Source organism: Leptonotus elevatus, chromosome 1 (assembly GCF_054856555.1).
Source record: "Leptonotus elevatus isolate MCC_2025b chromosome 1, RoL_Lele_1.0, whole genome shotgun sequence".
NCBI classification, from domain to species: domain Eukaryota; kingdom Metazoa; phylum Chordata; class Actinopteri; order Syngnathiformes; family Syngnathidae; genus Leptonotus; species Leptonotus elevatus.
Genome location: NC_141239.1, coordinates 44,014,833 through 44,028,538, shown reverse-complemented (window position 1 = coordinate 44,028,538; position 13,706 = coordinate 44,014,833). Strand labels below are relative to the sequence as shown.

The 13,706-nt window shown below is 41.0% G+C and overlaps 1 protein-coding gene across 1 annotated transcript; it reads right to left on the bottom strand.

The window, feature by feature from the left end:
* Nucleotides 1-781: 781 nt before the first annotated feature.
* LOC147182345 (basement membrane-specific heparan sulfate proteoglycan core protein-like) lies at nt 782-13,135 on the bottom strand. Its single transcript, XM_086070952.1, has 11 exons — nt 12,969-13,135; nt 10,923-11,192; nt 8,899-9,228; nt 8,144-8,383; nt 7,765-8,028; nt 6,474-6,581; nt 5,208-5,468; nt 4,856-5,014; nt 2,660-2,878; nt 1,565-1,807; nt 782-1,188 (listed from the first exon to the last, which is right to left on the bottom strand). The coding sequence occupies exons 1-11, from the start codon at nt 13,024-13,026 to the stop codon at nt 986-988; spliced, it is 2,355 nt and encodes a 784-aa protein (XP_085927078.1). The 5' UTR covers nt 13,027-13,135; the 3' UTR covers nt 782-985.
* Between the last annotated feature and the right edge of the window lie 571 nt (nt 13,136-13,706).

Sequence of the window (13,706 nt, the reverse complement as noted above, 5' to 3'; positions counted from 1 at the left end):
ACTTAAATGTATTTCCCTTTTTTACCGGATGAGCGAAATGGATGTCCCTTCAAAAATGTGGTCACGTGACCAACTTCTTCTATGGTTTTCTCAATAACAGGGGTGGAACTACTTGCCCCTTGACACAAATTACCCCGCTCTCCCCTACATAAAAAAAAGAATATTGGGCTTGACAAACTAGTGCAAAACTAGTACTAAAACTAGTAGTGAGTAGTGATTTTAAAAGCAATTTTGTTTAAAAAGCCACACATTTAATAATAAAAATCCTCTCAGTTATAAATATGTACAGCAAGATTCACAAATGTGGACACCACTTTCACATTGCAGTCTTTTGTCCACTCTTCAAATACAAAGTTTTAAAATACATACAATATTCAATAAAGTATGAAACATTCATTCATAGAAAAGCGTCTCAAAGCAGACACACAATTCCCTTAACTGCACCAGGCACAGATAAAGAGAGAGAGGCTACAGAAGCACAAGTGCACAGTGGGTAACCGAGAGCACCGTGAAAGGACAAAAGGCTCAGTGATTGACACACGTCACGTTGTTTCGCAAATCAAGCACAGCTGATTAGTCAAGAAAAGTAGTGCACTTCCTCAGTTCAAACCGCAAAGGCCTAAAAGCCACCGCACACTTGTGTCAGTTAGTGAAACGACGTCATACAAACCACACCACACCAGTTAGGGTAGGAAAGCAAACATCCATCCATCCATTTCATAATTATATTAAACTCCCTTTTGTGCTCATTAAACATTCAAGAGCCAGCTTATGCGGTCTCCTTTTCTTTTCTTTTCTTTTCTTTTCTACCTCTCTGTCCAGTGAACCAGATAGTAAATACTGACGCGTACAGCGCAAGGCAGTCTTTAAAAGGATCTGATAAAGAGTCAAATCTGGAAGAAGACATGACTGTGAATCCAGTGTGAGTCAGCCACCAGACAGCTTGTCCTTGTGGGGTGGGGGGTGGGGGGTTGACGCTGTCCCATCACGACAGCTTGGTCATAGGGAACTGCGAGTCCCAGCCGTTGTGTGCCACGTTGGCGCTGTGGCTGCTGAGTTTCGGGTTCTTCAGGCTGTAGCGGCGCATCTTGGTGTTCTTGTAGTAGATGGAGTATATGAAGAGGAAAATAGCTGAGATGGCCACCACAGTGGCTGCCACAAAGCCGGCGATGAGGGGCAGGTAGTCCTCTGCAGTGGCGACAACAGAACCCAGCAAAGACTGTCAGTTGTTTTTTATATATATATATTAATGACTTAAATTGTTTTAAATAATACTACAATTCTTAAGCAGAGGGACAAATTGTTATGTGTGGTTTTGCCAATTTTAACATTTTGACTATCCCCATGTTTCTTACTGCATGCAGATGAAAACTGTTTGCAGGCTTGTGCCAGCCTCCTTGTATCTCTCTGATGTCATAAAACAGACACAATATATCTTTGCTGGACGCCATTTGCGTCAAAGGGAAACGATAACTCATTCATGTTTGTACTGTATATATGAAGCTCTAAGACCTTTGAAAAGGAGTTGAGGAAGATGACATTAAGGTTTTAATAGTGGCACTACCTTTTGGGACCACTTCAACCTCGCGGACGACCGAAGCCACGTGATTGACGGCCATGCAGATGTAGCGGCCTGCCTCCACAACAGTGATGTTGCCTCTGGACTCCCAAGAGGTCTTTTCGGCGACGTTTGACCAGTAGATGGCGGGTGGTGGCTGACCGTCTGCTTCACACACAAGCTCCTCGGGGTAACCTCGGAACAGCGGGACGACTTTCGGGAGCTTTGTGGTGTTGATGACCGGCTTGTCTGTTCGAGGCAAGAGTAGGCACAGTTTGAAGACATACACCAAATTGTTATTTTGAATACAGTAAAACCCTGCGAATCATTGGGAATATGTTCCAGACTCACAAAGTTAACAATCCTGTTCATTGGAAACAAGTGCGTTGGCGGAGGGAAACAGCCAAAACCTGCAGGACTCCGGCCTTCGAGGACCGAGTTTGGACACCACTGCTCTAGTGTTTCAAGCTTATGCTGCATTTGAGGAAAGTGGAAAGTCTGACTTTTCCGACTTCAAACTAGAAAGTGTGTAAGAGAACACCCGTGAGGTTACTTGATAGTGGTGACCCCCTTGGAGAGACCAATCGTAAATGGCAAAACAACGTACATAATGTAAACGGATATGTATTTATCCTGATTGTTACTTAGTTATTTAACATATGTTCACGTAGCACAACGTGATTTGGAATGACTGCGTTAACTAGAACAACAAACAATGTATTGGAATCAGCCATCTTTGCCGTTTACATTTGCTTCGAACGCTTTAAGGTTGGAACTGCGACAGTTCGAGTGGGATAAGTTCGACTTCCCATCTTTCTTGAATGCAGCAGTACAGTACTACCAAAATTCGAAGATGCATTACACTTGGAGCTTACTGTAGGCATCTTTTTTGATAGAAACACTTAGGCCTACTACGTTGCTATATCGTAATATTGGTCATTACTCTGATTTGTTAGGTGACACTTGGTGTAATAAGTTAGAGAACCACCGCTATATTGTATTCATATTCATGTAAATCGCTTTTAAAAAAAAACATTAAAAAATGGTCGCTAAAAAAATCTGCGATATAGCAGGAGCAAACTGGCATGAAAGATAACTCACAGTTGACCCTGAGGCTGATAGCATGTGACATCACGGAGGGTAATAGCTGCGGTCCGGCCGGTCCCAACTCCAAGAGAGCCTCGCAACTTAAAGCGGCTTGATGATGCGTTCGATTGAGGAGGAAACTGGCACTGGCAGATACGTTCACCGGCATCCTGGACATGCCCGGTTCACACGACATGTTCGAATCTTCCAGGCAGTCGGCCAATCGTAAAGGCTCTGAAGGACATTTTTTGGGGGGAAAAATGCATTTTGCTATTTGAATTTCCACAAAAAGGCAGTGTTGACATCGCAAGTCTATCTTGCAAGATCTCAAACTAACCACATCTTATATGAAAGGTTTATGAGATGAGGTCAAAATATGAACGATAACACACAATTTTTTTTAAATGACAAATACCGGCCTTACTATAATCAATCAAATGTTTGATGGGACAATGGTCAGATCATTTGAACAACTATTTGGGCTTGAACCTAACGATTTATACAGATACCTTCAAATAAGACACCATCTTATGAGCCATAAAGAGCGAGAGATACTAAGTAGAAGCCCAAACAAAGTCGAGGAATATTTCATTTCTGTGGCACAGTCAGGTAGTCCAAATAAGAAACATCTTTCTCATTTATATAAAAGGATATGTTATGACACTTCATTAAATACACTAGATATCAAGGAAAAGTGGGAAATGGAACTGAATACTATAAATCAAGACAATATATGGGAAGAGTTGTGTAGGGACAGTCACAAAGGATTGAGAAGTCAACTATGGAATGAATTTGATTGGAAATTAAAAATGAGGTATTTTAATACTCCTCTTAAGATTTCTAAATTTGTAAAGGCACCCTTACCTGATAGGTGCTGGAGGAATTGTGGGGGAATTGGTGACTATCTACATATCTTTTGGGACTGTCCTATAATTGAAGGATTTTGGAAAAATGTTAAGGTAGAAATGGAAAAAATTGTAAAAAGTAAATGTTCCGTTAGATCCGGTGGTGTACGTACTTGGAGATGTGACAATATGATTCAAGACAAAGGTATATTTTACGGATTCTGTTATTGATTGCTAAGAAAATGATAACGGTGAATTGGAGGACTATTTCTGCACCAAATATAGGGCAGTTGAGACAGAGACTGAAGCAGGTTTACACCATGGAACAAATGACTGCGAGGCTGCAAATGACAATGGATCTTTTTACTCGTGGATGGAAAGATGTGGTGTCTTATCTGGACTCTTTTTAGAAAAGCAGAATGATTTGTCTTGGAATAGTTAACTCTGATGTTTGAATTGTTGTTACGGTGCATGCATTTTATTAATTTTTTTTCTCGAAGTCAGTTTTATTCTTTTGATTAAGCATAATGTTGTGTTAATTGTGAAAATGGAAAATAAAAAGTTCAACAAAAAAAAGACAAATACCAATTTAACAACAACAAAATAATATTACAAGATCACATTTGTATAAAATTATTGGGAAAAAATGAGAATCTATATCTATCTATCTATCTATATATATATATATATATATATATATATATATATATATATATATATATATATATATATATATATATATATATATTAGGGGTGTGAATTGCCTAGTACCTGGAGATTCGATTCGTATCACGATTCATAGGTCACGATTCAATTCGATACAGATTAATCCCGATACGAACCTATAAATTGATTATTGCGATTTTTTTTAAAAGTCAAATTTAGAAAATATTAATGAGTAAACTTGTACACTGTAAGATTTGTATGAAAATGTATTTATCTGAAAATTCAGGCTTGTAACTGAGCCACTGCATTTAGCAAACAGGTTGCAGTCTGTTTCATGTCTGAACAGCACTGAAATAAAAATATTAAGGCTTAATGTTCCATTAACATAACATTCTTCCATGCTTAATGTGTGAATCCTAACCCTAAGTAAGACGTTTTGTTGAATATTCCCATAAAAAATGTATGTTTAAAAATCGATTCGGCCGCATATCGAATCGATTCGAGAATTGCACGCTGTAATATCGCGATATATTGCCAAATCGATTTTTTTAACACCCCTAATATATATATATATATATATGTGCTTTGTCAACGATAACACCAAAGTGAGATTTAGACTTTTTTTTTTCTCTCTCTAAATATGGTTAAAGGTTTAGCATACTTTGGAATTGGAAGATTCTTTGGCTTTATTTTTCCTTACCTTTGACTGACGGCTCAATGGTTCGATTGCCGTGAAACCAGCGCACAACGAGGCTTTGTGCCGGAGCCACGTTAGTGATGTCACAATGTAGCTTGCACAGCTTGCCCTCCAAAAAGATGGCCTTGTTGATTGGACGGACGGTGACACTGTCTGGCATTTCTGGTTGTGACCATTGAAAAAAGTGAAAAGACAGAAGCACACATGAACGTAGTGACTCCCAACCACTCTGCAGTGAGAGTATATTAGATAAGCTGCTCAAAATTGTACAATTTTACTTACTCACACCAAGTAAGTACATTTCTACCATTCATTTCATTATTTTTTTAGATTTAGAGAATAAAACGATACACACTGTAGAGGGTGAAGTTCAGAGGCTTCTGACAAATGACTTGCCCCTGGAGGAAGGCACTGCAGAGAGGAGTAGAGTCCCAGTCTTTGTGGGTGTCAGGAGTCCAAGTTGTTCCGTTGAAGCGCAAAGCATGCCCATCCAGCCAGGCCATGGCTCGAGGGGCATTGGAGCTGGTGAACAGGCACGTGGCATTCTGGCTTTCGCCTTTGTATTTTAGCACCAGGGTCTCTGGGTGTATCCTAATGGGGCATTCATGGTGCTCACCTGTAGAGTCAATGGGAGATAAATAGAAATATCACAACAACATCGAAGGAAAAAAATGATGGATCGTGTACAGGTGCTACAATTTGACTCGAGAATGGGATGCATGGCAACAAGGGGCTTTTCCATACACACATGTGGTGCTGCAGTGCAATGTTGCGCTGACATTTGGGAGTTTGTAATACAAAAGCTGTTTGTCAAGGTTCAACAGGAAAGGAAGGCAGTCAGGAAGGAAAGACCCTCCCAAGTCTGCTCCTGTGGTCTCCGTGCTGGACTTGAACCCAACATCCACCACCTCGGTCCACATTCCTCAATTCACACAAACGCAACCCTTCCAAGGGGTATGTGTTGTTGTTTTAATATAAAACGATAACACAGTTAAAACACTTCATCGCAAACCAAGTGCGTATTTGTTCTTCCGATAAAAGAAGCATTTCAAATGTGTGTGGTCTTCCTCTGCTAACCAAAACAGCAAACAACCGCAGGATTATTTTTAGAAAACTGTCATATTTTTTATCATTCACATTACCAACCGTTTTACTCACTCGACTGTGCTCCGTTCGACAGCAACAGCGACAGCTCAAAAGTCAGGAAGACTGAAATAAGTAGACGCCACTTGAAATCATCCATTTGACTTTTTGTTTTTCTCGCCCCCTCTCGTAACGGCTCTCTCGCGGCTTCCGTTAGCTAGCCAAGGTTGGCTCCGGCCGGGCGGCGTCCCTCTCCCGTGTGCGTGTGTCAGCTTCTCCCGGAGGCAGCTGAGCGACCGAGCTAAAAGCTAAAAGCTACATGCTCGGCTATTCCGTGCTCCTCCCGCCGGAGAGGAAACATGACAGTGGTCCTGCCTGCTGACCCACCCCACCTCCTTATTCAGAGTGACTGCCAGTGCTGTGCATGCGCAATCACGCCACAGTTACGAACATGGAACGTGAACTGTCCAACGACTAAATGTACATTTATTAATGGTCATTATGTGGATACTACTGACACAATTAGTATTTTTGTTACCACATAAGACTTCGTCGCTCCCATCATCGCAGTTGTTCTCTCCGTCACACTTCCGACGAGACAAGATGCAGGTTCCACTAGCACACCGAAACCAGCCTGGCTCGCACCCTGTCACACATACGCACACACACACACACATACAAACAATCCTTCAATGTCACACACATATAGAACAAATTTCAGGGCGAAGGAATTTCCCCTTCGATGTGCTGCTGTAGTTTCTTCACTTAGAATTCAAAGATTTCCACATTTATCTTTATTTGTCGGTGAATAGCCGAACACATGAACATGGTGCGATAGAAGTTGGCCACTCGTCAACTAGTCCAGGGTGCACTGGACCACTAACCCAAAGCTGGCTCCAGTTATCGTCCACTCTAGTGAGGACAGGCAATACAGTAAATGCAAATGGGTGGGTGGATGGATGGATAATGCATGCATCTGCCTGCTGTGTGAAATTTGTTGCTGACCTAAATTATAGACTATGGCTACCTCTGTAGAATTGTTAAAATGTCAATTTAAAGTGGAAGGCAGCCCCCAAGTTTTCCTATGCAGCCCCACTAGTCTAAACACGGTATTCTGATTAATATTGTGTTTGTGAGATATGAGTTAAGCAGCTAAATCCAACCGTTTTTATCCTTCTCAAGGGGCGGCCATTTTGCCACTTGCTGTCGACTAAAAATGATATCACAGTTACTTAGGGCTCAGGCAACAACCAATCATGACTCAGCTTCAGAAAACAGGTAAGCTGTTGGTCATTAGGCCTACCTGAACCCTGAGCAACTAATGTAATTTTCACTTGACAGCAAGTGGCAAAATGGCCGCTCCCTGAGAGAAATAAAAACAAGGTGGGTGGGGGTACATACAACATATTATTGTAAAGACGTGTTTTGGTTAAACCACAATTAGAATGCAAATAGTCTTTTGCTCGGCCTTAACCCCTGACATTTGAATTTTGGTCTGTTGCTCTGCTCCTTCCTTTCTCCTGTTCGGTCTTTAGGTGCTCCAAGTGAGGCTGTTAGTAAGAACTCTGCATCGACCGACCGGGACAGGTACTGAGGAGAACAATTCTGCCAGAGGAGTTGACATGTAGCACTTTATTTATGGTCATCCTGGAAGATTTATTGTTTTCCCTAAATGGCTTATCTTTGAGTTTTCCCTTCCCTTGCATGAGGGTTCTAGACTATGGATGTCGTTCGTGAACTGTGTGCCTGAGAAGCACTTTGAGAGTCTTTAATGATTCAGAGTTATATAAATAAACTTGACTTGCTTCAGGAGTGTGTACGAACCTCACCTTTTACACTCACTGTGACTTGTTTAAAGACGGTCCCTCTTTCGTTACTGGCGTGGCACGTGTAGACGCCTGTGTTGTGTGAAGCCACATTTGGGATCAGCAGACGGGAAACTCCGTCTTCATTGACCTGATCTACGTTGAGGAAAGTGGGTGCACTCCAGGAGTACTCGGGTCGCGGGTTGCCTCTGGTGGAGCACTTGAGACATACTTCTGAGCCCAGCTCTACTTCAACGTCTTCCAGCTCCTCTATCGGTGAGGGTGGATCTGACCACAACAATTCGTGGATAGGACTTCAGTTTTCTCTAACAGCATTTCAACATTCTGAACAGCAGACATAGTGGTCAATGGCAACAGAAGAAAATACAACAGACACACTCACATACAACATTGAGGTCCACTGTGGCATTGACCATGCTTGAAAACAAGGTGGCAACAACAACATACTGCCCCGTGTCGTATCTCGTCAGCGTCTCCGGTAAGTCCACCTCCTCTCCGTCTTTGTACCAGGTGATCAGAGGTTCGGAAGACCCACCCCTCACGGAACAGGAGAGGTTGTGAGGAGCGTACTCCACCGCAGTGTAGTTATTTGGACAAGTCAGCTCTATGTCTTCTGTGTCATCTGAAAAAGGAAGACTAAAATGAGTGCCAAATGGCTCTTACAACCCTCTTTTTCATGGTGAATTATTTAAAAAGAAGACCAAAATTTTGATGCCATGCTCAGCCCACATTAGATGGCATAGATGTCGATTTTGCATCACCCATCTGTCTAGGATACCTGCTTCCAATATCCAGGTGCCAATTACCAGAAGCTAACGCTAATCTGCCCTTTACTAGTTTCGATATGATAGCAGGGCATTGCACCTTGGCAGTTTCTGCACAAAAGTGACAGTGTGCCAGACAGTTTAGTCGCTTGAAAGTGGCTCTGGGTGCAGTTGTTATGTAAATCGGATTCACCCCACTTCCACCCCACTGTTTTGTAACACTGTTACTCTTTTGTAACAGTGGGGTGGAAGTATACAATGTCACACTTGAATACTGCAGAGGGCAGAGACTTTAGAGACAACCTTTTTGTAAATATTAGGAAAAGCTGTTCAAAAAATCCTGTGTCTCAATGAGTACTATACTCATACTTACATTCAACAGTGAGGTTGAACTCGGGTGAAAATACACTGAGTTGAGGCCCCTCAGGTGTCAGGTCCAACACTGCCTCGCATTTGAGCTTGACAAGCTGCTGCTGTTCTGAAGATGGTCCAAAGTATTGATAGTCGTAGCCCAAGACAAGATCAACGGGCCCCTTAATGGACCCCTCAGGGCGTCTTTCCATGATGACTGTTTCGCCTTTATACCACCGCACTGTGACTCTTTGAATCGGCGCTATCGTGCTGATGACACATTTCAGTTCAATCGACTCTCCTTCTTTTACAACAGAATTGTTGGCTTGGATGAAGATCTTTTCTGGAAACGCTGGAGAAGGAAGAAAATAAAAGGGATCAGACAGTCATATAATTTGATTCCAGTGGGCTGGGCGATAATGGGGAAGATAATAATCACATTTTTTTTTTTATTGATGTTGAAATCACGGTTAATAAACACGATTATTCACTGATTCCAAAACGTAATATTTATTCAACTACCAGAACTCAATTTGAAACATAGCTTAAAAGAACAACCAGAAAATGAGTTAGTGACAAAGCAGAATAATATATTAAGTAAAAAAACCAAAAACAAAGCAATAAGTAATAATAAGAAATACCGGGTGTTTCTGCTGTGTGTGCCTTGGCCTCTTAGGGGCAGTGTGGCACAGTACATGCATGGGGTCTATACTTACAATGAGATAAGAAGAGTAGAAGAAGAAAGTTGCGATTGAACATTATTATTGTAACTCGTTTTTTTCACATATTAGGATAAATATCGCTATGGCCCTGAGTATTGTTATATTACCTCTCTTTATGTGTTTCAACAATGCTTGTGTGTGAATGTTGGTTACTTTGAAGGAATATCACACCCAGAACTCAATGCTAATTTTTTATAGGATTTTATATTGACTGCTAGCCTTAGCACTGAGCATGTTTGTAAAATGCATTAGAGTATGTGTTGTAAATGTAATATGCAGTGTGTGTGATTTGTTGTGTGTGTTTAGTTCTATGCTGTAAAAAAAAAAGAAAAGTTAAAAAAAACGGTAATTTTCCGGCAGCTGGGGCGCCAGAAATATACTGTGATACAACAGAAAATTACTTTCTTGTATAAACACAGTTTTTAACTGTAATTTTAACACGATTGTATGTAATATAACAGTATATGGGAAAAATGTGATTAATCTTTCAAAACATGGCCGATAACTGTTGAAAAACTAGATACTGGGTTGAAGATTGCAAAAGTTTACTGTTAGGGTAATTCATTTATATAGCATTTTTCCACCTTACAAGGCTTTACATTTTGACTAGTCATTCACCTTCTGATGACACAGCATTAAAAGTTCTGCATTTTGCTTAAGGAAACTTTAACATGTCTACCAAGGCAGATTGAACCCAGAACCTCAGGGATACCAGACGACCACGCTACCACTGATCCACGCTACCACTTTTGTTTATAATTTTAGATCTTATGAAATGTATACGCGGTAGTCATGCCTCAGCAGAAGTAGCATCCATAAGTACAATTCTTTGCTTTGCGTATTATTCATCCTCTCAAGTTTTCCCCTTTACCTATATATCATTAGATGTCCTTTAAAAAAAAAAAGTAAATTCAGAAAGAAATTATTGTATTGTTTTTTTTTTTACTGTTAGTTTCTCAGTAAATATTGTTTTTTTCTTCTTTTTTGGGGGGTGGGGGGTACAGTTATTCCATTAATTTGGTGGAATTCTGATACGTTTGTGAATGTATTTTAACAATCAATATATGTATTTCTAATGGAGTTTTTTTTTTTAAAGAACAGAAATATTGTGTGTTTTTACAGTTGCAGAATAACATTTATCACACGCATGCTGTGCAAGCAACACGATACATTCAGTGTCCTTTCACAATGCAGGAACTTGCACACTGAGCAGTTTGGCATATGAATAGCTTTCCTTAGATTTTAATGTCTTTATGAACATAGCCAAATAAAAATTGGATTAATTGCCCATGCCAGGCCAGCCATAGTGTATATCAGTACTCACTGTAAACGACCACGCTTGGCTTCTTGGAGCACTGTGCCTGCCCGCTTTGTGGCGCCGGGCTGAGGAAGCATGCGGGCGAGATGTTCCACGTCGTGAGTGCGTCCACACTCCAAGTCAAATGGTGCACAGGCTTCAGGCCCGTGCCACCTAGCGGAGCCTCCCAACCCATCCCTTTGTACAGGGGGTCGGATGTGCTGCAGTTGATCAATATAGGGTCTCCGTATCGCACCGCCACCCTGGGGGGGCTCAGCTCGATGGGGCAGCAGGTACCTGCATGAAGTGATATGATTATTGCTTCAGTCCGCAGTTATTGTAGAAATATGCAGTAGTGCCGTGAGATATGAGTTGAATTCATAACGTGACTATGCTTGTAACTCAAAACACAGGGATATCAAATTGTTTTTCCCCATTGAAATGACAAAATGCCATTAATCCATTATAGACTTCACCACAAACTAATTTTGATGTTTTTTTGTTTGTTTTTTAATAAGGAAATGTTCACTCTCTAATATTGTATTTTATATAAACAAAAGTAGCTTAATTAAATGCGCTGTAAAATATTAAACAGTTTGTGCATCACGATTTAATGCTGCAGTCCAACTCATTGTGCTGCTCTTGCTTCCGTTATGTCCACCTTGGCCACTGGGAGGCAGCGTAATACTGAACAGTCATGCAGACAAACGAAGAATAGACTTCTTCTTTTACTACTCCTCAGCAAGCATCTGTAATATTTGTCATTTCTCGTACTGGATAAAGAATATATGCCTGTGAGTATTGTTATTATCTGTATATAATTTTTTTTATATGTACAAGTATAGTTTACTTAAATTTTTTTATCTGGAGCCAGATTTCATTTTGTACGGAAGCGTATTGCTGCCACACCAACAAAAAACAAAAACAAGAGCCATATCACGTTTTAACATGATAAATATGTTCAAACATGAAACTTATCATGTAAAAACATGAAAATTATCATGTTAAAACGTGATATGACTGTTGTTGTTTTTTATTCTTGGTGTGGCAGCAATACGCTTCCGTAATTTTGTGCAACCACTTGATGAAATAAAATTGGGTACCATTTTTCGCTTTGTATGTGCCGTTCTACCATTTGAGTTGCGAAACCGCAACTATCTGTCATGTCTGGGAAGATCTGGTTTTGGTTGAGGGTCCCGATTGGTCCTGAGTGGGTTCCAGCCCTTCCGCGGGTTGACCAATCCGGGCCCTCAGCCACTTGTGCCTGGCCCCAGGTATGGCTAGTTACCCAATTAGTGTGGGTGTATTTAGTTCCCGAGTGGTGATCAGTCGGCGTGGGATCATTGCCGCTTGTCACGGTCACCAACGGAGTTCTGGCTGTCATTTTGATTTTGTATCTTTTCAGTTTGTTGTTTAGTTAGCATTAACCAACCCTGGTTAGTGTTTTCTGTAAAATAAAGCACGCCAGTCTCGCCCGCACTCCTGCTGTGGTTCTCCTGCCTCCCTGCATTTTGGGTCCTCCACTTCACACGCCGACAGACACCACGCCGCTCCGTGACCACACCGTAACACGATCAAAACTAACTGTTTGATTGTAGGTAAAAGCATAATAATTAACAAGTAACGAAAAGCATGACAAGACCAGAGAGCAAGACTTCCTGGGGGCCCCAAGCATGTTGGGAGCCCCTGTGAAGCACCACACGCCCTAGCCCCTCCTCATCAACACATCAGTAATCCCCGCCGATTGTTTAAATATCAGTCAGCAAAACATTTTGCAACACAATTTGTAATTTGGCATACTTGTGGATAAGTATCTATCTATCTATCTCTCTATCTATCTATCTCTCTATCTACAGTACTTTTTTTAAGAAAGAAATTGAAGCCACGTTGTAGTCAATTGACACCACCAATTTGAAGGTTCAACTGTAGCTGGGTCTTATGTTCAAAATTATGGTTCTTAGCAGATACGCTTGCAGAGAGGAAATAATGATATATACAATTATTTATGTATCTATTTATTTATTGAATAGTTGGGGCAGCTTGCTAGACTAAAAAGCAAAGAGGTGTGCCTACCTGTGGCACTGAGCAGAAGTCCCACCAAGAGCCGCACAAATGTTGTCCTTTTGCCCATTTTACGATGGCAAAAAAAAAAGTTCCTTCTTGAGTGATTCCCTTCCCGGCTCAGCTCCACTTGTGTACCACTCTCCTGCCTTGCACAAATGTCAAGTACAGGAGAAGGAGCAACAGAAAGAGAGAGAGAGAAAAGGAGGCGCTTTCACTTGATATGTGTGTGTGAGAGAGCGAGAGATTCCTGTCTCCAATGAGTCTTACGCTGCAAAGTCAGCACGCCAGCTGCATTCGGGTGCAGATCGGGACATCAAAATGACCACCCATGTCACAAACACGCAGTTGTTAAATGTCAAATTGATTGCTTGTAGACACACTGAAGGCAAACATATCCGATCAAACTTCTTAATGACACTAATGACGCAATCAGGAGGTTTTCTCGATGGGTGGAAGAAGCTATAGCTGTGCATTAGGGTTTCCCTGTTGGTACAGTTGTAGCAATAATTTTGGTTATGTAAGGGTTGTTTGAGAGCTCAAGGCTATTCATTATTTTCTGTTAAATATTGTATTGTAATGTATTGGTTCGTTAAAAAAAAGTTGTACCAATGAGAGTTGCTATTTTGATTATTCAGAAATATTTACAATAAAAGACAAAGATTATAGAGCTCTGCTGACCACGGTAAATTGACAGGGGGAGCTTGTTTTCTTTTTTCTTTTTGTTTGTTAGTTTATTTTTTCTGGCAC

What these genes read in the sequence shown, in the direction of transcription:
- LOC147182345 (XM_086070952.1), bottom strand. Translation starts at nt 13,026, where the DNA reads ATGGGCAAAAGGACAACATTTGTGCGGCTCTTGGTGGGACTTCTGCTC. An exon ending in GAGCGACGAAGTCTTATGTG is followed by an intron (nt 5,469 to 6,473) that starts GTAACAAAAATA and finishes TTGACTCTACAG; the next exon opens with GTGAGCACCATGAATGCCCC. An exon ending in TATCAGCCTCAGGGTCAACT is followed by an intron (nt 1,808 to 2,659) that starts GTGAGTTATCTT and finishes TGCCTCGAACAG; the next exon opens with ACAAGCCGGTCATCAACACC.